Here is a 21,316-nt window from a genome sequence, read left to right on the forward strand (position 1 = left end):
AGACAGATAGCATGGTATAATGTGTCTAGACATATTCTTTACAGGTGTTTTGTTGTTGTTTTTGTTAATTTATCAGTAGCCGTGTCCAAGCTTTTCATTCCGATAATGGTTGTTGTAGCAAAGCAACAGGTAAAGTCCTCCATGTCTGAGCAAAATACCTGTTTAGAACAGAAGAAAATAATAGTGAAGCTTGGTATGTTGCTGTCTGGAACTTAGCATGAATAACAGTGTAGGTGGTGAAGTAAAAGATTCTAACCTATCCTTATACTAGTGCAATACAGTGGAAAAATAGGATCATTCAAGCCGTTTGCATAGTGTCTGCCCCATTCACACTGCTCACAGTCAATTAAACAAGCTTCAGCTAGAGCTATTTCCAGCTTGTGCTGATGGTTCTTCATTCCTACCTGCGTATTGTGCTCTGAGGTTTCTGATTCCCAGTGTTTGCTCCCCTGGTCATAATGAGCATTTTTAATAATGAAATGATGCTGGATACCTCATTACTTCCAGCAGCCTATAGTTCACTCTATTCACTAAAAATATATTACTTTAATTAGACACAGCGAAAACTGCTGTGCTGTCATACTGCCCACTTTATTATTAGAAGAAAATATTTCACATGAAATATTCCTGTCCTTTCTGAGCCGCACTTTTTTCCTACAAACCTTTAATATCATTAATTTAAAACTGGGATATTTTTCAGTACATTTTAAGATTTCATTATTTCCCTAAGGACGGAGTAGATCATTTCATTTTTGGTGGAAAATTAAAAATGGAAGATCTAGTTGTTATAATAAAGGACTTTTTTCCCCCACGTTCTTCCCTTTCCTTTTCATTTACTTATGAAAGAAAACTGAATTCTGTGTTTGTGGAAGGAAGATGCAACACTGTACTCTATTTGTGAAGATATACAGGTATTCCCCGGGTTAAGGACATCTGGCATACGGACACCTCCTGGATACGAACCGGGGTTCCCTGCTGGCTTGTGTGCAGAACGGAGGCTTGAAGGGGGGAGGGGACAAGAAATCTTTTGCTAAACACAGCTGAGGTTAAGGGTGATCTTAAGGACTGAGCTCTTTCTTGCAGCCTCTTGTAACTCTTTAATGACCAAGACAAACTCTACAGCTTGCTCCAGAAGTTAATGAATGTCTAGGCTCCTTAAAGTTTTTTTTTTATTTGTTTGTGCTTAACTCACAGTGAGGATTTTATACAGTAACTGACACTATGCTACCTAATATTATGTTGAATCAAACATCTGTCCTAATTGCATTTATTAAAATATTCTACATGTTCCAACTTACATACAAATTCAACTTAAGAGCAAACCTACAGTCCCTATCTCATATGTAACCCAGGGACTACCTGTAGATGGATGACACAGTGGGCACAGTGGCTAGCACTCTTTCGTTTGCAGCGCTAGGGTACCAGGTTTGAGTCTTGGCTAAAACACAGTTTGCATTGCTTTTGTATGTTCTCTCACATGCCAAAAATATACAGGTTATTTTTGCTTCTCCCTTAAAAAACATACATAGACTATGGTAATGACATATGATTATGCTATGGACTTTAGATTGCGAGCCCCCTCTGAGGGACAGTTAGTGACACAACTATGGACTTTATAAATAACTGTGTATTGCGTTGGTGCTAAAAAAATGCAAGATAATAAGACGTTGCTGCTAGGTGATACCAATCAGGGCTTTTTCAAAGTTTTGCTTGGGCAAAAACATAAACAAAATATATATTAAGTAAATTTCAGCACACATTTACATTTGCATTTTTTAAAGGACTGCAAGTATTGAAAAACATGCATTGATACTGCTGAAAATCCAGGGAGGTCATGTTTTCCCAAATGCTTTCCCTGTGCTCCACTAGAATTACAAGCAGTTATTATTTTTTCCCAATTCTTCTCTGTGGGTTACAAAACTTTTCCCTATACCACTATACCATATAGATAGGGAAAGAACAGCCGATACATCAATAAATGACCCTGAGCTTAAAATTTTTTTTTTAAAATGCGGTTAAGTCTGGGTCTACATGAACGATTTTAAAAACGCATATAAAAGTTCCTACCACGTTTATATGCGTTTTTATGCACTTTTACAAGCATTTTCACAAAAAAGCTTAACTTTAAAACGCTAAAAAAACTTTTATAAACGCCTATGACGCGGTTTACCGCGAATTGCTGTGATTTGCTGCGATTTTACATACACAAGTGTCCGCATTCATATCTAGTGCTGAATGGCTGAGAAATGTAAAACCTCAGGCAGAGCACTAGGGGTGAATGGAGAGGCTTGTTCTCATTTAACCCCTAGTGCCCTGCGATCCCTCACTGTCAGGAGGATTTCCAGGGCTGTGCTCATTGCAACCCTGGAAACCATCCTGTCATTGGGATAACCTGTAAAAAAAAAAAAGTTTTGTTACACAAACACACACACATTTAATAAAATAATTTAACATTAAAGCCTCGTCCAAATTTTTTACACATATTTTAACCCTTTCAGGGATTGAGTAAGGGGTTTTATGTACCCCTGTACTCATTCCCCATGGTGGGGTGGTGGAGATCTGGGAGTCTCATTATTAAAGGGGGCTTCCAGAGTCCAAAGTCCGGCTAAAAACGTTTATAAAAGCCCCTATTGTTTTCAATGGAAGCTTTCATAAAAGCTTAAAAACGCTTGAAAAAGCCTCGTTTGAGTTCAATGGAAGCGTTTTCAAGCGTTTTCTCGCAGTTATCCAACGTTTTAATTTTTTAAACGTTGCAAGCCACGTTTAAGATAACGCTCAAAAACATGCCTGAAGTAAACGTCCTGGTGTAGATTAGCCCATTGGAATGCATGGGGACTTCAAACAAGGGCTTTAAAAGCCTCAGGTTAAACGCTGGGGAAACAGTGCGTGTAGACTAAGCCTTAAGTGTGTGGAAACCCAAACAATGAACATCTCAGAAAATTTTTATTGGTAGCATTATTTACTCTTGATCAGTTTGTATTAGCTTTTCTGTCTTACTGCTGTTTGGTATGCATTTCTAATCTTTTCAGCACAATGGTGCTCAAAACAGAAAAAGATGTAAAGGGCAAATATTTCAGTGGCGTCCTCACTTTTCCCTCTACAAGGCTAACTGACAGTACCACACCTACTGCAGGTTTTGATAGCAAATTTTTAGGTGTCCTGGTAATACACTAAATGTTCATAGCTTGAGTTTAAAATAGAAGCAGGATGGTATTGTAAGTTATTGTGAGCTTGTACGTTGATTTTAAAATAGGATTTTATAGTTATTTTATCATTTATTATTACATAAATGTTTTAAATGTACATCAGGGAGTTCTCTACTAAATCATGTCTTTGCTTTGACTTTCCTTAAAGTCCAGATTCGTAGTATGCATTATACTAACATATGCTTTCATAACCCTATAACACACAGTGGATTATGCAGTACTGTGTGAGCATTTTCCTGCATGATGTTGTAATGCACAGGTCTCATATTCCCTAAAGTGCACTTGTGCCCACATTGTGGTCATTAAACAATTTATATTTTTATTAGACAGTAAAAGCTCAATAAATCAATTCATTGCTGACCTATCTAGCTGCGTGTGTTGTGAAGTAATTTATTATCAAATATCACAGCAAACACAACATTGTTTTATAAACAATTACATTAGAAATGTTACATTAGAAGGGTATCAGGCTGCCATGGTACTGGTGCATCAGAAAGGTATAGGTTCACTTAAAAGCAGAATTTCAGCCAAAATAGCATGGCAAAATATGTAGCCCAATAAAAGATAAAATACCAAAACCAGCCTTTGCTGCAATATTAACTTTACATTTAGATACTGAATACATGTTTAATGCATAAAGCTTAATTACAAGTAAAATTCCTGTTTATTAGCTGATTTCTAGTGTATACCTACTGTATGTGTTGCAGTTGATGTTTTTTAGAAAAAAATGTTTTTTTCCTAGCATGTGGTATTATAGCCTGTCATTACTGAATTTCACTGAAGCAGTTTTAAGCTAGGATAAGTGTTTAAGTTCTTCATTTTCTTTTACTGATTTAAACAGAGCAGGATGTAGGGTCATATTCGACTTAAAGTCAGCTGTTGGGAGTTTAAGTAGCATTGACTGAACCTTGTCTATCCCTCTATCTACCAGATTTAGGTGTTTTTGATAAATATACATATATATAATTTTCTTTGGGAGCAATAATAAATTGTACTGCTTTGAACAGGCATGACTTGGACAGGCAGAAGTGATGTGTTAAAAAATTGTCACACCAACAGCAAAGCTGTGAATTAAATGAACCCTCTGGTATAACAATACAACACAAATAGGACACAAATAAGCCATTTGTTATTTCATATAAAAATGATGAAATACAAAATAGATTTTCTGCTAAAATATCAATGGAACTATTTGTTGATTTTAAGGTAATATGTATTTGGTGGATCTTCTGGATAAATCTGTGTAATGATTTTTTTGTAGAATCGACAGGCATAAAACAAAAAAATAAGATAGTTCCCTCCTGGAGACCCTGAACTGTTCTTATTGGTTCCAAAGTCATTGGTTTACATGCATCAAACCTTATTACTAATATCTTGTCACTTGATTCTAAGCACTCCCAATCTCTTTGTAAAGTGAACCTAGGTGTGCAGCGATGGTTTGCTATAAAGGTATTCTCTATGTTTCATGGGTTTGCTGGTAGTTTTTTATTTTTGACAAGCTGTTTATTACAAAAAATAACACATACTAGCCTTTTTGAGTTTGCTGGTAACAACATTTTAAGAATTGGTTTTGACTTTTTGTTGTGTGTCACCACTAAAAAAACAAAAACAAAACAAAAACAGCACATTTTGAAAAAGTTGGAACGTAGGAATTTTAACAATTGTGTGGCATCACCTCTGCTTCTAACAACAATCTGAAAATGTAGGTAGCTGGGGAGACTAATGCTGTGACTTTCAAAGTAAAATGTTATCATTTTTTTGCCTAATATGATTTTACACGTTACCAGTTTAGCTCTCCTTTCTTTCATAATGCACCAAATGTTTTCAATGGGTGACAGATCTGGTTCTCAGATGTGCAAGCTACCCATGCACCGATTCCTCTATACTGTCATGGATGTTGGCTTGTACTGTAACTGTGAACTGAAAACAAACAGAATGGTCCCTCTAGCCCTAAGGAATTCGTTTTCACATTTTCCAAAAATCATCCAACTAAAAATTTTGATAAAGCAGGGCGCAGGATGGTTTTCTTCTTTGCCTTGGTCCTTATTCATTGTGCTTGGTTTGTTTATATATGGTTTCCTCTTGCATGGTAAGCTTGCATGGTAAGATTTTACCTTGTATTTATGGATGCAGCAATGAACTGTTCACATGTAGTGATTTCTTCATCTACAAAAGCACGTTCGTTTTATTAATGTAGCTCCACCTAAAGTCCATCCAAAATTGGTTTAGGCCTTGTCCTCTGCGTATAGAGATTTGTCCATAGTCTCTGATATTGTTTAATATGAACGGAATATGATGATATTCTTTGCATTTTTCAGTGAGTGGTGTACCCCTCCCTTCTTATACACACTTCTGTTTTCTTTTCTTTTTTCTTTAGTAATACAAAACTTTTCTACTTTGTCCCAACCTATGTAAAATGTGTTGCTGACATCAAATTCAAAATTTAGCATATGCTTTTTATAAAATGATAATGCTTTTTAGTTGCAGCATTTGATATGTTGTATTTGCATTAATAAACAATTTTCAAATCATCACATTTTGCTTTCACCTACATTTTAAAGAGTGTCTCGATTTTGTTTAGGAAACGGGTTTGTAATATCTTTGCTTTATTAGGTATATACAGTAAATTTTTACAGTTTATTCGCTGCTTTAGTTTACTCATAGATGTCCCAGTTTTTCAGATCTTTAGACATGTATGAAAGTTACACACAATGATCAAGATGTGTTTGGTACAATGCATAAATAGTCCTAGGTGAGCCTGTGACAATAATGTGTCCATCATAATAAAAACATGTCAGCAGAGAGATGAGAGAACAGCATTTGCTGACCTTTTTGAAGTTGCAGGTTTCAGGCCAGACATTTGTGTTCTTGTTTAATTACTTGTGAGTGTTAGACTGGGAATTAGTATGTAGTCAGTAAAGCTGAATTCCCTGACCTTCATGTTTGTTCCCAAGTAGTAAAGAAAAGAAAACAATGACAGCCCTCAAGTTTACAAAAATAAAGATCAATTATTCAACCGTAGCTTCCACATTTTTCCTTTCACATTTTTTTGTCCTCTTTTTAAAGCAGACCTATACTAACAAGGCTAACTTAGCACGATTATCAAGTAAGCATTACATTTTTTACAATTTCTAGTTTATTGTTTACCTCTCAATCTTTGATTTTATCCCCGTCACTTCATACTTTAGATTACAGTGCCAGTGCTGTAGAAGTAACTTTGGTTGCTTTGCATATGGAAATTATATTTAAATGATATAAGGGGTATGAAAACACTTCCAGGTATACTTACAAAAGTGTTTTAAAAAGACCCCAACTTATCTTAAGTTGTTGGCAGCAGTTTTTATGTAGGTCTCATGACTGGCTATGTACAAACAGAAATTTGTTTTAATACTCACATCAATTGCATCATTAACTGGTGAAATGTTTATGCATCTGTCAAAAGTCATTTGATCTCAACATAAAGTAAGTAATTACATTTTTTCTACCCCATTCTGCTGGTTCAGATACACAACACATTAAAAGAAATGATAAATTCACACCTTAAGATGCTACTGCATAGTGTGAAAAATTAATGCCGCTATCCCAATTAGTCAGAAATCAAATATTTACAGGCAGTCTGTGTTTTGTTCCTCAAATATAGTTGTGACTTGTTTGGAAAAGTTCTCGGTAGTGTTCGTCACCTTTAATAAACATATTGCACTCCAGTCCTGTGTTAATAGAAGTTACTGCTGTGTTCTCCCTCACACATATTTCTGTCATCTCGACTTTCTCGGTGGCTGCTCATGGGGCCATGCTGTAAAATTGTGTTTTACTGCCTGGTAATAAGTCTTGGTGATTTTATGTGAATGCAGTTTACAGTCAATAATCCACAAGGTTCTGCTCGGAGGATTTGTGATGAGAATCTTTCTTTCCATATTACTTCCTTTTGGCATCTCAGATGAGGCACAGAGGTCAGGGTGGGTTAAGCTACTCATTGGATTGTGCCTCCTGTGCTTGGCCTTATTCCCTCGAGATAGTGGTAATAAACTCATAGTTTAAATGTTTGCCTCTAACAAATCTGACTAGGGCAACATTTTTTACAGGCACCAATGTTAACCATTTGACTAGCAGTAGAGAATTGTTAATAACATTCTCTATCAGTACTGATGCTTGATCTCTGAAGCTGGCATCTGTCGTTCTCCATCCCATCTGTGCAAATGCACTAAAGCGCTGGTGTATAAGCTGCAATCACAACTGTGTGCCAAGCCACTTGTAAATCAAGATACATTATTGTACGCTCCAACATGTACATTAACAGGGTCACCAATCGTAGGCACTTTGGTCAACATTTTCTCATCTTCAAGTAATCTTATGCATCCTTGGCTGCATAATTTGTTAATGCCCAGGTTAATACCAGACATGGCCAAATTAACTCTGGGAATATTTGGTTTCTGCTGTTTGAGGCAAACAAGTACCACATGTCAAGATAAAGGAAATGCTATTCGCATCTTGGCTGGCATCCACAATGGCCAGACGTGTCAGCACAGCTTTCCTTCTCAATGCCTAAATCTGAAACAACTTCCATGTAGTTTTTGAAAAAAAAAATTGTTTTTATTAGGAAAAATGGGCATAACAATAACTAAAATGTCTTGTATTACTTATGTGTGTGTTTTATCCTAGACAGTGGACCTGATTTATTAAATCTCTCTGGAGAGGATACACTTTCATCAGTGAGGCTGGGTGATCCAGCAAACCTGAAATGTATCTGGTCCACGATTTAAAACATTTGTAAACAAATAGTAAGTGACTATTAAGAAATCCATTCCAGGTTTGCTGGATCACCCAGCTTTACTGATGAAATTGTATCCTCTCCTGCCTTGGAAAGCTTTAATAAATCAGGACCAGTCTGTATGGAGTTTGTATGATCTCCATTTTTATTGCAGAAACATAATGGCAAATTTTAATAGACATTCATGTTTCTATGACTTAAGTAGGAACATTGGCCTGTGAGCCTCTTGGGGGAGAGAATAATGTGAATTGTAATGGAAAAAAAATAATTTTTTATATCCCAATGTGGTCCCCATGCAGTAACAAGATTATAAATATAAAACTTTTGTGTGGTCACTATGTTTCCTCAATATTACAAAAGGGCAAAATTAGTAAGATTTTCTCCCATGAACTCATGTACTAGGATTTTCATCCATTGCTACATGATGGAGTCACGGCAAGGTGCTTTCTCACCACATTATTCCTCAGCTTCCGGTGAGCTGCAGAGTGGAATTTTAGACAAACTATTTGAATGTTGAGGTTTTGCACTAAAAGAGAGGTAAAGGAATTATTGCTTTTATTTATATATATATATATATATATATATATATATATATATATAGTGCCATCATCTTCTATAGCAAAATATAGACAGTAGATGGTAACCATACATTAAAAGTCCATACCTCTCCAATAGGAAAATTTATAAATAATGTAAAGTAAAAAACACCCAACATTGAAGGTAATAAAGCTGAGGTTTCAGCAAGTTTTTGAACAGCTAGTGTATGGGGAAGGTAGATGTTCAAAATATGTGCAAGATTTGTCAAGACAAAAGGGTACAATATCAGAACAGTAGGAAAAAAGGTGAATGAGGCAAGGTAGATAAATCTTTATTTCTTTTTGGCAGACCCCCCCCAACAAAAAAAAAAAACAGTAAAAGAAAATCTCCCCAACTAAAGACGTTCAAAAAGAATTAGGATATTGGCACTTTTGGTCCTCTATTGGCATTTTGGTGAATAGCCTTCTATTTATTTTAAATTGTCACTTTCAGAGGTTTTCTTCAGTCAGGAGAGAAAATTACACCTTTAGATACTTTCAAGGGAGATTGCCTTTCTCGTCAAGGCTTCCATTTTATATCTAGACCTTGTTGTAGTTTACTGGTTTAACTCAATCTATTTTGTTGTGACCTGTAAAAACCTTTTTTAATTGAACAGATCTTTCCTCATACACACCCTCTTCAGCTGCGCTAACATACAGCTTGATATGGTAAGGTGTCAGTACTTAAAAGTTTTTCATACCTACTAATGTAATAAAAATCTGCCTTGGATGTTTCAACCTGATTGCTAGTTTGGTAAGCAAAGTGAACGTTGCAAAGCACAGACTTTGGAAACAGATTTACCCACCTGATGTGTGAAGTGCTTTCTAATATCTGTCCACAGAGGAATCCATGAAGCTTAGATTAAGGTAAATTGAGCATTTTTTTCTGAATTTATCACATTTGCTGTTTTCCAATGTAATATATATGACCTCATTGACACTCCTTTAATAGGGACTTTGTATTATCAGATACAAAGAACATAAGCCTTGCATTTAGATGGTGCAGATGGTGCAAATGTCAAACAGATATTTGTACCACCTATCTTTTTTGCAATATTTATCATCATCATCATCTTTCCGTTATGTTGATTTCAATAAAAACTATACCTGTACTAAAGAAACCACGGTTTTCATATCTTGCACTGACATATTCTAACATCAGCTTTGGTTTAACTGATTGCAATGGGGAACAATTTTGAACAAATTTTTTTTTACTTCAATTTTTAAGCTTATTTACGCTAAAATAGATATGCTGATTCTGAAAGTACAGTTAGTTTTCTTCTATCACGTCAGTTTTTTTCTATAACGCCTATAATAATGCGATTACTGTAGCAGGGATTTGTATAGGCTATTAATTTACACGCAAGACAGTGTGGTCCGAGGTTGTGCACTGCTCTACGTAGTCAATAAGCAAAATTTATTTTTCTATTTACACACGTATTTCCCTTCTTTCAGATCATGTCTGGCTCTGCTGTTTCTCATAGTAAGTAAACCTGTTTCTCACCTAAACAACCCTGATTCATTTTGTTATATCAGTGGCAGTTTTACCATTCCCAGTAAAAGGGCGAACATCAGCACATTTGTAGAGCAAGCCTATTTGGCATATTTCAAAGTTAAACTTGGTGATCAAGATAAGTCTTGGGCCCCTCATAAAGTGTGTAAACAGTGTGTTGGGGGTTTACAGATGTGGACAAAGGGAACATGTGATAAGTTGCCATTGGGTATACCTATGGTTTGGCGAGTGCCAGGAGATCATTTCAGTGACTGTTACTTTTGTATAGGGAAAACTTCAGGAGTGTGTCCTCCTTCACAATGGCAATATAATATATTAATATTTGAAAAAATAAAGGCCCGTGTGTTTGATGGCCCACAGATTCGTCAGCTCATCAAAGATGAACATTTCATCAGAACAATGTCAGAAGGGGAAAAGAATGCTTGGTTATTATTCAAAGCCATTGTCAAGGACTTTCTTGGAAACACACAAGCAAATAATTACACAAAAATTGTCCAGAAACTCCTGGAGAGCTACAAAATGTTTGGTTGCAATATGAGCATCAAGGTGCATTTTCTGCATAGCCATCTTTCTAACTTCCTGGAAAACCTTGGTACAGTCAGTGATGAGCAAGGTGGACGATTCCACCAAGATTTGAAGGTCATGGAAGGACGGTATCAGGGTAGATGGGATGTACATATGATGGCTGACTATTGTTGGAGCATCTAGCGGGATTGTCCTCACACTGAACACTCCAGGAAAAACTATAGGCGTAAATGTTTACCTTAACCCAGTTACTAGCTAACCCGGTTAATTTTCAAATGTTTTACTGTAAAAATGTCATAGAGTAACAAATCCTTTGTATGAACAAAAGAAATTAAAAAAAACAGTACATTTAAGTTTTTATTTTATTCAAAAATGGAGGGTACCCTGTATCGTAAAACCTGGATGTAATAGAAAAAAACTGGGGTCATTTCTGGATTTACCACCCAAAAATTAGTAAAAAAACAAGTGTAAAATCTAACTCAACAAAAAATGTGTTCCCCAGTGTTATTTAGAGGCTGTTGTACTTTTTAATGTATGTTTATTGGAGGTCTCTTTCAATGCATAGAGTTATGTGATGGGAATTAAACTTGGCAATCGGGTTGTCTTGTATTTTCCATGGCTCCTGTTATTCTTTGTTATCATGTTAAAGACATCAATTAGCATCTACTGTTTTTCAGTATTGTAGCCCTTAATTATTTTTAACCTGATTTTCATTTATAGTTGCACTGTCTTTCTAGATGCATTGTTATAGGTCTCCTTATCCTGACATAGCAGAGGTTAAATACATATCCTACCTATTTCTCTGGCCAAGCATCTCAAATAATGATAATGAGAGTTCTCTATAATTCCTTCTAAGATAATTAACACTGCATGAAGGATTGCTGCTTAACTCCCTCCAGTAGTGAATGAGTGTTAAGGTTTGTTAATATTGCATTAATTTCAGAACTTAATAAACAGACCACTAAATGACTCTTAATATTTTCAGCTTATTTGTAAACTCCCAGAGCTACTTGTTCAGAATTGAATATAACTCAAAGTAATCACAGCTTCTTACAGTCATTTCATTTTTTTCTACTTTTATTATGGCCTTTCCTGTGCCAAGCTTGTGATCAGTGCTCAGCTAGAATGAGGCAAATCTACTAATTTGACTGTAGGCTGACAAAATGTGGTGGGTACTTGGCTCATAAAAGGGAAGACTGGCTGCTTGTTGTTTTTGAAAATAATGATTTTCTAATATGTCCCTGTTGTAATCATTGATGATTACTGCACAATACATTGTATGAAAAATATGAAAAGGGCCTTTTGAGTACTGTGAAGTCAGTTGTTCACATGATGGTTGTTAGCCTTAGAAGTTGCCATTAACAAACAAGCCATACTACAGTTTGTTATAAAATGTTTTAGTTGGTATGCCCAGTATTCATTAAAAAATGCATTACAATAAATGGACAGGTTACGGTTCTTTTTTGCTCATAGGGTATATATTTTGAAGGTAAGATCTTTCCCAGTGGTTTTATGAGTGGTCCAGAATAGAGAGAGCAGTGCCAATTGTGTAATAGAGGGCATTGTGCTGTTGTAGAAGAAAGTTTAGAAATGAGCTCATTAGTCTGGTGTTAAATAACTTCCTGTAAAAGCTGACGTAGTTGTAATGCTTAACTACAACTACAGCTTCAATTCACCTAGTCTAGTAGAAAGTCCAAAACTAGAAATCCCTCTCCAAGGTCTCTTATAGCATTCCATTGATTACCTAGAACACAGCATTCAGATTGTTAGTAAAAAGGTGATGGAGATATGAAATACATTTTTAGCACTGGTGAGAAACTACTGATATCTGGCATTGCTTGTGTTTTATATACATGTTCATGTGAATGTTGGTGATGACTGATGATTTGAGATGTGTGTCAGTTTTTAAATGATGGCAGATAACAGAGTAGACTGCAAACAGTGGAGATGATTACCAGAAAGGAGAGTTCTGCAAGGGCCAGTGTTAACATTATCCAATGTCTGGTATGATCACGGTGACACCTGCTGCATGAAGAATTGTACCACATATAATTGTGATCTGATGTCTGTGGTTACATTTAGCTAGCCACACACTCGATTTCCAGGATGTTTATAGTTGTGACTTTTTATTCTGAAAATTGCAAGAAATTTGTGAGATAGAAGTGTTTATGAGTTAACATCATTTTACAGCTACATAGATACTCAAGGGCTTTGTTACAGCATCTGTTTATATTTTTGCTAATCACTTACGATTCTACAGTGTTTTCACTGTGCTAAACAGTGTTGTCATACAGCTCAGATATTATGTACTGTATCTGGTTAATTTCTGTGTGCTGCTTCCCTGATGTTCATTATGAACCAATTTGCATTTTCTTAGCAGCAGGTACAATGTAAATTCATTGTGATGCTTTGCTTTGATACTTTGCTTTTATCTCACATGTGGCTTTTCCAATGTTTATCATCAATTTGGAATCTGCATTGACTTGTTTCTAGCTGAGATTGGTTGATGATGATGATGATGTAATGATAACTCACAACCTTCTTTTGTTAAAGCTGAGATAGCCGCTTTGTTGTCAGCAGATCAGATTTCTCTTCATAGTCATATTCTTCATAGTAAAAGGTGGAAAATTTCCTGTTACTTTCTGCTTTGGTTACAATGGTTACCAAGGCCCTAAGAGAGGGGAAATCGTCCCATTGGGGACACGGATAACAACCCTGCCTAAAAAGTGAATGCATTTCTTTACTTAAAACAAAGGTCAATACCAGGCACAATAGAATAGGAGAAATACAACAAAGCAGATAAAAAAATATTCAAAAAGGTTAGCATCACATGTCATGCAAAACAATGTGTTGCACATTATCTGAACCAACTATAACAGTACATGCTCAAAAACTACATAAACGTAACAAACTTCTGTCTCTCAGATCTAAAAATCCTGTGCAGTGCAATAAAAAATGTTCCCCATTTGTCTATATTACCAGATTTTGTATTTAAGAAGAAAGAGAAAAGCAGGTAAAGAACAGATGAAGCAAGGAAAAATAGTGATAGAAGGAAAAAGGAAAAAACATTTTGGATAAAAGGAGAATAGTTAAAACAGAAGTGTCCTAAATACAAAGGGAAGATTGTCTCACAGCTCTAACAACAACAAGCAGGGAGAAAAAAATATTGGCAACTATACATCAGACCAGTCCAGGCGGTGCTTATACTCCATCATGTGTCTTTCTGTAATGCCTTTCTAATGCAATTTTAGTAGGAAAGTGGAGTGAGACCCATAATACTTGCAGGAATCTTTATAGCTAACGTTGAATTTCAAAACAAATTTTTCTACCTCTATTACATTGAAAATTGCTAGATACAGCTGTTAGAGCTCCAGCTGTAGTGGACCAATATACTGTGCAACATATTTTTATAACTTTTATATTTTGTTTTTATATTTAATATAGAGATTTTTTAGGTAAACTTTTAGAGGTAGCTTAGTATAGGACTCACTAGGCCTAATTTAATAAAGCTCCCCAAGACTGGAGAAGATAGACTATCATAGGAGAACCTGGGTGATCTAGCAAACCTGAAATACATTTCTTAAAGATCAGTTGCTATTAGTTGGCAAAAGTTGGACCAGATCCATTTCAGGTTTTCTGAATCAACCAGGTTCTCTTATGATAGTATAACTTCTCCAATCTTGGAGAGTTGTAATAAATCACGCCCAACGAGTCATATACTACGCTTCCTCTAGCTGTTGCCTACCTGGTCCAAGATTTAAAACATTTGCCAACTAATAGCAATTGATTTTTAAGAAATCCATTCCAGGTTTGCTAAATCACCCTGTTCTGCCATGATAGTCTATCTTCCCGTTTCTTGAAGAGCTTTAATAATTCAGGCCCATTCTGTCTCTGCTGAACACCTGTTAAGATCTCAGTCACACATGTACTGTATTGATTTCATTGAGTCAAACCAATTCATAGACATTTATCGTGAGAAAGAAAAGTATAGTGGAACTGGTGCACAGCACTTCAAAACAGGTGGCAGAGATTAAGTTTGTCTTCACATACATATACAACAACGATAATATTGTTATAGTGTATAACAATATATAAGCTCTTCGAGGCAGGGTCCTCTCCTCCTATATCACTGTCTATATTAGTCAGTCATTTGCAATCCCTATTTAATGTACAGCGCTGCGTAATATGTTGGCGCTATATAAATCCTGTTTATTAATAATAATAATAATAATATATAGTGTGACAATATCAAACTTGACAGTAATCTGGTAGATCAAATACAATGATTCAAATATGCCAGGGGAATGAACAAGTTGATAACTTTTCTTATACTGACAGCAGACCCTCCAATTTATATTAATTTTGATTACTTAAATCCCTATAGACCGCAGCTTTTCCTGACTTTTACTTAAACTGGTCCATCCTTTCGAGGTGGTTAAGATGCCTATTATTCTTGGCAAAAAGCCTTCAGGTCCCATAAATTGTTAGTTTATCTTCCATGAACTGCACATTTGAGATCTTTTCAAATTGGTTCAATGATATGGAGGTCAGAATATGTTGATGGCCACTCCAGCACATTCACTTTTTATCTGCTGGAGTTACTAAAGCGTCCAAGAGCGTCCCATGCATTGCTTCTAGGCTGATAAATGCAGGTTGTCCGCCAATATTTTTGGTAACATGCTGAATTCATCTTGCAAACAATTTTCACTACATTCCTTGTACTGCTGTAGCTCACACATGATGGATCATTAGATATACACCTATATGCTTCACAGTAAGGATTGTGTATCTTTAGTCACGGGTCTTGTTGCAGCATCTCCAAATAAAGTGTTTAGAGTTGTGAACATAAAGTTAAGTTTTGAACCCGTCATACCAAGAACTTTATTTCAGAAGTTTTGAGGCTTGTGTGGATTCTGTTTGGCATATTTTAAATGAGCTGTTTTGTGGCATTGGCACAGTAAAGATTGTTTTCTTGCAAATCAACTGTACATCATATTGTTGCTGAAGTATCACTGTATTCCACATGATTTGCGGCCTTCTCATCATCCTCTATTCTACCAGCAGGTCAATCTTTAGGTCTGCCATTTTGAATTGTAAAATGTCTTCACACTTTACATATGCTTGAAAAGTGTCTCGTACCTGCCATGCATTTGTTTTAAACTCACACTTGGTGGAAATAGCTTTATTATAGGATTTAATATACCAATCATCATGGGAACTAAGAAAGGCATGTGAAGGGCTCCTGGAATATGTAGATAGCCCATCAGAGCCATAAGGTGAAGGTGATCTTGGTGGTCCCATGTCTATTTCTGGCTCTGTGGGAGAGAAAGTGTTCAGCACCATCTTGTCCACATGAATCTCCTGTGAATGCAAACCACCCAATTGATTTCAGTCTCCTTGTAATTGTTTGCTAACAGTGAGCTAATATACTCCTTTGGATGTCTAGTAAATACAGAACAGCCCAGGGTGTTAGAGCTACAGAGCAACCTATCCCATTAGATCTTTACTTTTAAAACTGTTAGCATGTGTTAAACATGTTTCATCAACATTACCAGATCAACCAATAATGGTGTAGCGCAGGGGTCCTTATTGTATATAAATATAATGCTTTGGTAAGAAAGGCATTCCACCACACAGTTGTTGCTACATTTAAAAGAGAATCCACGAAGATTTTACAAGGGAGTTTTAGATTTGCTAAGCTTTATACTGTTTTCTAAGTTAGTTATTTTTTGAAAGTTTTTACATTTTAGCAAAAAAGAAAAGACTTTCTGTAAATCATGCACCTGTATTGTGGAGCTTCTTGGTGGCATCGTATTGCAGTTACTTGGTTCTTATGGTGCCTTCAGTTAGGATGTTATGTTAACCATAATATAATATACAATTTAATATTATAATGATGTTGATATATATCACCACAAACTTTTGATGCTTGGGATTTTGCTTGGAAACTTTAATTCTATGCTGTGTTTTAGGACCTAAAGCAAAAAAATTTGTCTCTTTTCTCTTTTTTAGAGGGGCAACACTGCCAGCAAAACAAGCAGATATGAGCTTAGTTAACAACAGGTGCTGCAAGATATTTACCTCTTAGCTTTTTTGAAACACACACAATTGTTATAACATTAGATTTATAATTATATATATATATATATATATATATATATATATATATATATATATATATAATTTGTTTAGGATTAAGTCAATTATTTCAGTATGACAATCTTTATTCCTTCTAGACTTGGCTAAAGCTAGAATAAAGCATAGGCAGGACATTTTTCATTATTGCATTGCTTTGGGCTCTCCTGCAAAGATACATTTACAGAAAACCCTGTTTGTCAATTAGATTCTTCACTTCTTTGTTGTTGGATGGACACAGCCATTAAAACCAATGAATAAATAAATGTCTTTACCAAATTTCCCTGGGGAATGATGCTGCCAAACTACAAAGCTCAGTGTTCTTTAATCTTTGTTTTCTTCTAAGTAAGTTTTCTGTTTTAGGTAATGTTTGAGAAACTGATTGTTTGAGAAACTTGATGTCAGAAGCACAAATCACTGCTTTCATTCATACATGTGTACATGCTATTTTCAAAACATACATGTGTAACAGATTTTAAAATTGCAAAATGTAATTGTTTCGTTTTGTAATAGCATGCATTATGTGCCTTTTTACTCAATACGGTTTATAATTTATTATATTTGCAGTACAAAAAGTGGAAACCCTTAGCCTACGTACACAGAACCTGTGCAATAATTGTCTTTGAAAAGGATCTTTCACCATTCTGCTCTATGGAGAGGGGAGTGGGAAAATGACGAAGCGGCGCTCTCTCCCCTTCACTTTTATTACAAAAGTTCCTCGCCCATGGTTCCGCCAGGACAGTAATTCAGGCATCGGACGTCGAGCACTGTACACACGCCACCTTCTCTACCGATATCAGCCCGATTATCGGATGAGAACCGTTGCACTTGTGTACGTAGCCTTACGGTAGTCATAGATGCAAAAAAAGCAATGCATTAAAAGCAAAATCAAACATTGCTTTAGCTTTGAGTTTTGTTTTTTAGCAATGCCACATGCCTGATATCAACTAAATTACTCATTGTAATACAAAAAGTTTTCTGACTGCCTAATGTGCTTTGTGGGATTGATTGCTGACTGTTATCTTCTCTTGGGAAAGTGGGGGAACAGAAGGGGAGAAGCATTACCTTTGTTTAACTGTCTCTAAAAAATGAAAAAATAAACACTTTACTGTCACCACCTAGCAGAAACTGCAACGAGTCCTGGCACCTTTTTTAAAATTTGTGCAGACATGTCCCTGCCTATCATTTTTGGTAGGATATCATCATCATCCTGCCTGCAGCCTTTCAAATCATCAACTAACAGTAAAAGTTTAGAGACTCTTTTCAAGTAGATAATGCAGAGTTTTTGTGTAAGCCATCTACATCTTGGTAAAAAATAAATGACTATATCTAAATATTGCTGTGACTTTTATACAATATTAATAAGGATATAAAGCCTATGTTTTTAAACTTCAAAAAAAATGTCACATTAAAATTACCAAAGTCATTATAGTTTCCTTTAAATTAATCCTTAAAAAAAAAGTCCAATAACATGTTATGTTTAATGCAGATATTCCTTTTCTATGATGATGTTACAAATATTATAATGTATGTATTCAGGGAGTTATATTTTCTCATTACATGTTTACATTTTTCTTCCAGCTTAGAATTGCAGCATGGAGATATTGCTTTTTTATGTTTTCTCTGTTCTTTCAAACTGATTGAAAACAACAGCCTGTTATCTCTATATTTTACTTTAGCAAGTATGCTGATTTCCCTTGTTGGATGTAAATACTTTACCTTATAGAGTGCTTGTATAATGTTAGCGTTTGTATCTCATCATTAAATATATATTGATGCTCTGTTATATGTGCCATTCTCTTTGAATGGAAAGGAATACACTGTTAAATAGATGGTTAGGTACCAGCAGAACAAACATCTCAGGGATCTACTGTGTGTGGAGAAGCTTTAGAAGAATAATGCAAACTTTTTTTTTCTCCTTTTATTACAAATGTGAAACTAAAATGCAGAAATGTCTTTAAAAACCATACATTGTTTTACAAATCTACTCAAGACAAGAAAGTAATTAAACAAACACTGATTCATTTTTATATAAACTAGAATGGAAAATGCACGAGCCTTGACAGGAAATAGTTGCCTTTGGGACTTAGCACTGTAAATTAACAACAGTGAAGCACAACAGGCATATTGAGTAAATTATTAACTTTAAATCCTGATAATTAATTGCAAAATGTTAACAAGCTTGTCACCACATGTCACAGGGTCATGAAAAAGATACTACTTACAGAAACTGATGCTGAGTTCTGTATGTTGTTTATGATGTTTTGAATTATTTAAACAGTGACATCACAAAGCATGTAAAGTCACCGACTTTTTTACCAACATATAGGGCCTGATTTAATAGAGAATGGATTTGCTAGCAAATGTTTTTAATTGTGGACCAGATCAATTCCAGGTTTGCTGGATCACACAGCTTCACTGATGAAAATGTATCCTCTCCAGCCTTGGAAAGCTTTAATAAATTAGGCCCATATTGTCACTATAAATGGTCCATGAGATGTAGAAAATGTGACTTTTTTTTACAAAGCACACATTACACTGACTTGAAAATGATCCAATCATACTTTGAAAGTATAGAGTTTGAGTGGCACACGTTTACGTTAGTGCAATTTGCATGTCATTGCAATCTCAATCTCCCATTTCTGCATCTCATTGACCAGATCTAAGAGGTCTATTTTTGAAGCAGTGAATCTGATATAATTCACCCATTTTGGAGAATCAATCACCGCCATTGAGAACACATTGGCCCTGGAAGGTTGTGCACTGGAGAATGTTTGTGAATGTCAGATTCACTGCTTTAGAAACAGACCCCTTAATCAGAAGATGAAAGGTTTTTCTAATTTTACTTGATTCTGGTTTTATATTAATTTATGATGATCCCTACAATCAGACTGAGCATGCTTTCATAGCATGTCAGGAACGAGGATGCAGTCCCCTCTTGCTAGTAGTTCTTACACTATATAAAGCATCCTGTAGTCTTCAGTTAAGGATAAGCAGTGCTGTGAATTAATTGTTTCTGTATTAGGCAGATTTGCAGGTTCAGAATAATATTTTAGGAAAATCAATAATGATTAAAGCCATTATCTAACTATGTATATGCTTGATTTTCAGAAACATTGTGATCGGCAAAAGGCAAACCTTCGAATCCGATTCAAACCCTCATTGTTTCAACATGTAGGAACCCACTCATCATTGGCGGGAAAAATTCAAAAGCTAAAGGTATGAAAATCAGAGAAACATGAGAGATATAAAAAATAACTGTTTTATTTCTTGAAAATTAGATGTATTTAAAAACTGTATATCATGTTGATTTCTACTTTTGGGGACCCCCCACTGGAGACTGCCGCTAAAATACATTTGCTCCACAGAGCTGCAGTGACAGCAAATCCACATTCACCTTTGTGCAGCCAAAAATTTAGGATTATATTGAAATGATTTAGAATCATGAGTATGACACCACTATGAGAATGCCAGAAGGGGATAGCTAAATTTTGGGCTGAGCTGACCAGTAACCTCTTAAGATTTTTTGGTCATGGCTAGTATTTTCAAAGAAATGGTTCAAAGTGGCAAATGGCTTATCATCCAATGTTTCTGTTTCATTCAGGACAAAGACTTTGGAAAACAAGCTCTACGTAAGGAGCATGTCAATCCAGCTGCTGAAGTCAGCACCAGCTTGAAAACTTACCAACATTTTACCTTGGAGAAGGCTTACCTGAGGGAAGACTTTTTCTGGGCATTCACACCAACTGCAGGAGACTTTGTACGCTTCAGGTTCTTTAAACCCTTACGGGTGGAAAGGTCTGTAACTGTTGTATCAGTTATATCAATAATTTCAAAAAGCCTTCGATTTATCTGAGAGTTGTGTGTAGAATTTAAAAAGTTTACTATATTGAGAATATCTTAATTGATATTGTCAAGAGGTCATATTTATTTATTAAGGTACTTGACTTAAAGCTACATGCGGATGCTAGGTCACTATGGCTGGAAACATAATTAGTAACAATTTGAACTGACAATTGAACATGCTGTTCGTTGTATAGAGAAGAAGGTGAGCAAAAGGAGACCCCAGCCCACTTTCTCCATAGGAAACAGAAGCAGTTAATAGTTGTCATTCATTCAGTGATCCAGCAGTGTGTGATGTCCAAGAACATTATTATTAATATTAGGTTCTTGTATTATATAGTGTCACACTATAGTGTCGATATAGCCTCTGACCTAAGGTGTCACCAATCTGGACGTCTGTACATATCCTTATTCACCAGCCTATTTCAAGGTAGATTTGCTCTTCTAATGCGTTTAGTAATAAATGGGACATATTTTAGTTGGTTTTCTCAACAATGGAGGACAATCTGTGGGCTGCAGTTGCATTTTCAAAAGAATCAACAGCAAAACAAACCTTTTTCCTGGGATTTTTTAAAAAATTTTTTTATGGAAACACTTAACATTTTGATTCAAACATCAAAACATACAGTTAAGTCGATAAATATTTGGACAGAGACAACTTTTTTTCTAATTTTGGTTCTGTACATTACCACAATTAATTTTAAATGAAACAACTCAGATGCAGTTGAACTGCAGACTTTCAGCTTTAATT

At 35.5% G+C, this 21,316-nt stretch overlaps 1 protein-coding gene across 2 annotated transcripts in view; it reads left to right on the forward strand.

Moving 5' to 3' along the window:
* Positions 1 to 21,316, forward strand: part of MGAT4B (alpha-1,3-mannosyl-glycoprotein 4-beta-N-acetylglucosaminyltransferase B) — a 258,169-nt gene that overhangs the window by 211,202 nt on the left and 25,651 nt on the right. For both annotated transcript variants that reach the window (XM_072400585.1, XM_072400586.1), the window contains 2 exons: positions 19,834 to 19,941; positions 20,327 to 20,520. In XM_072400585.1, coding sequence (XP_072256686.1) covers positions 19,834 to 19,941; positions 20,327 to 20,520 — 302 coding nt within the window. The remainder of the gene's footprint in view (positions 1 to 19,833; positions 19,942 to 20,326; positions 20,521 to 21,316) is intronic.

This window comes from Pyxicephalus adspersus, chromosome 2 (assembly GCF_032062135.1).
Source record: "Pyxicephalus adspersus chromosome 2, UCB_Pads_2.0, whole genome shotgun sequence".
Taxonomy (NCBI): Eukaryota; Metazoa; Chordata; class Amphibia; order Anura; family Pyxicephalidae; genus Pyxicephalus; species Pyxicephalus adspersus.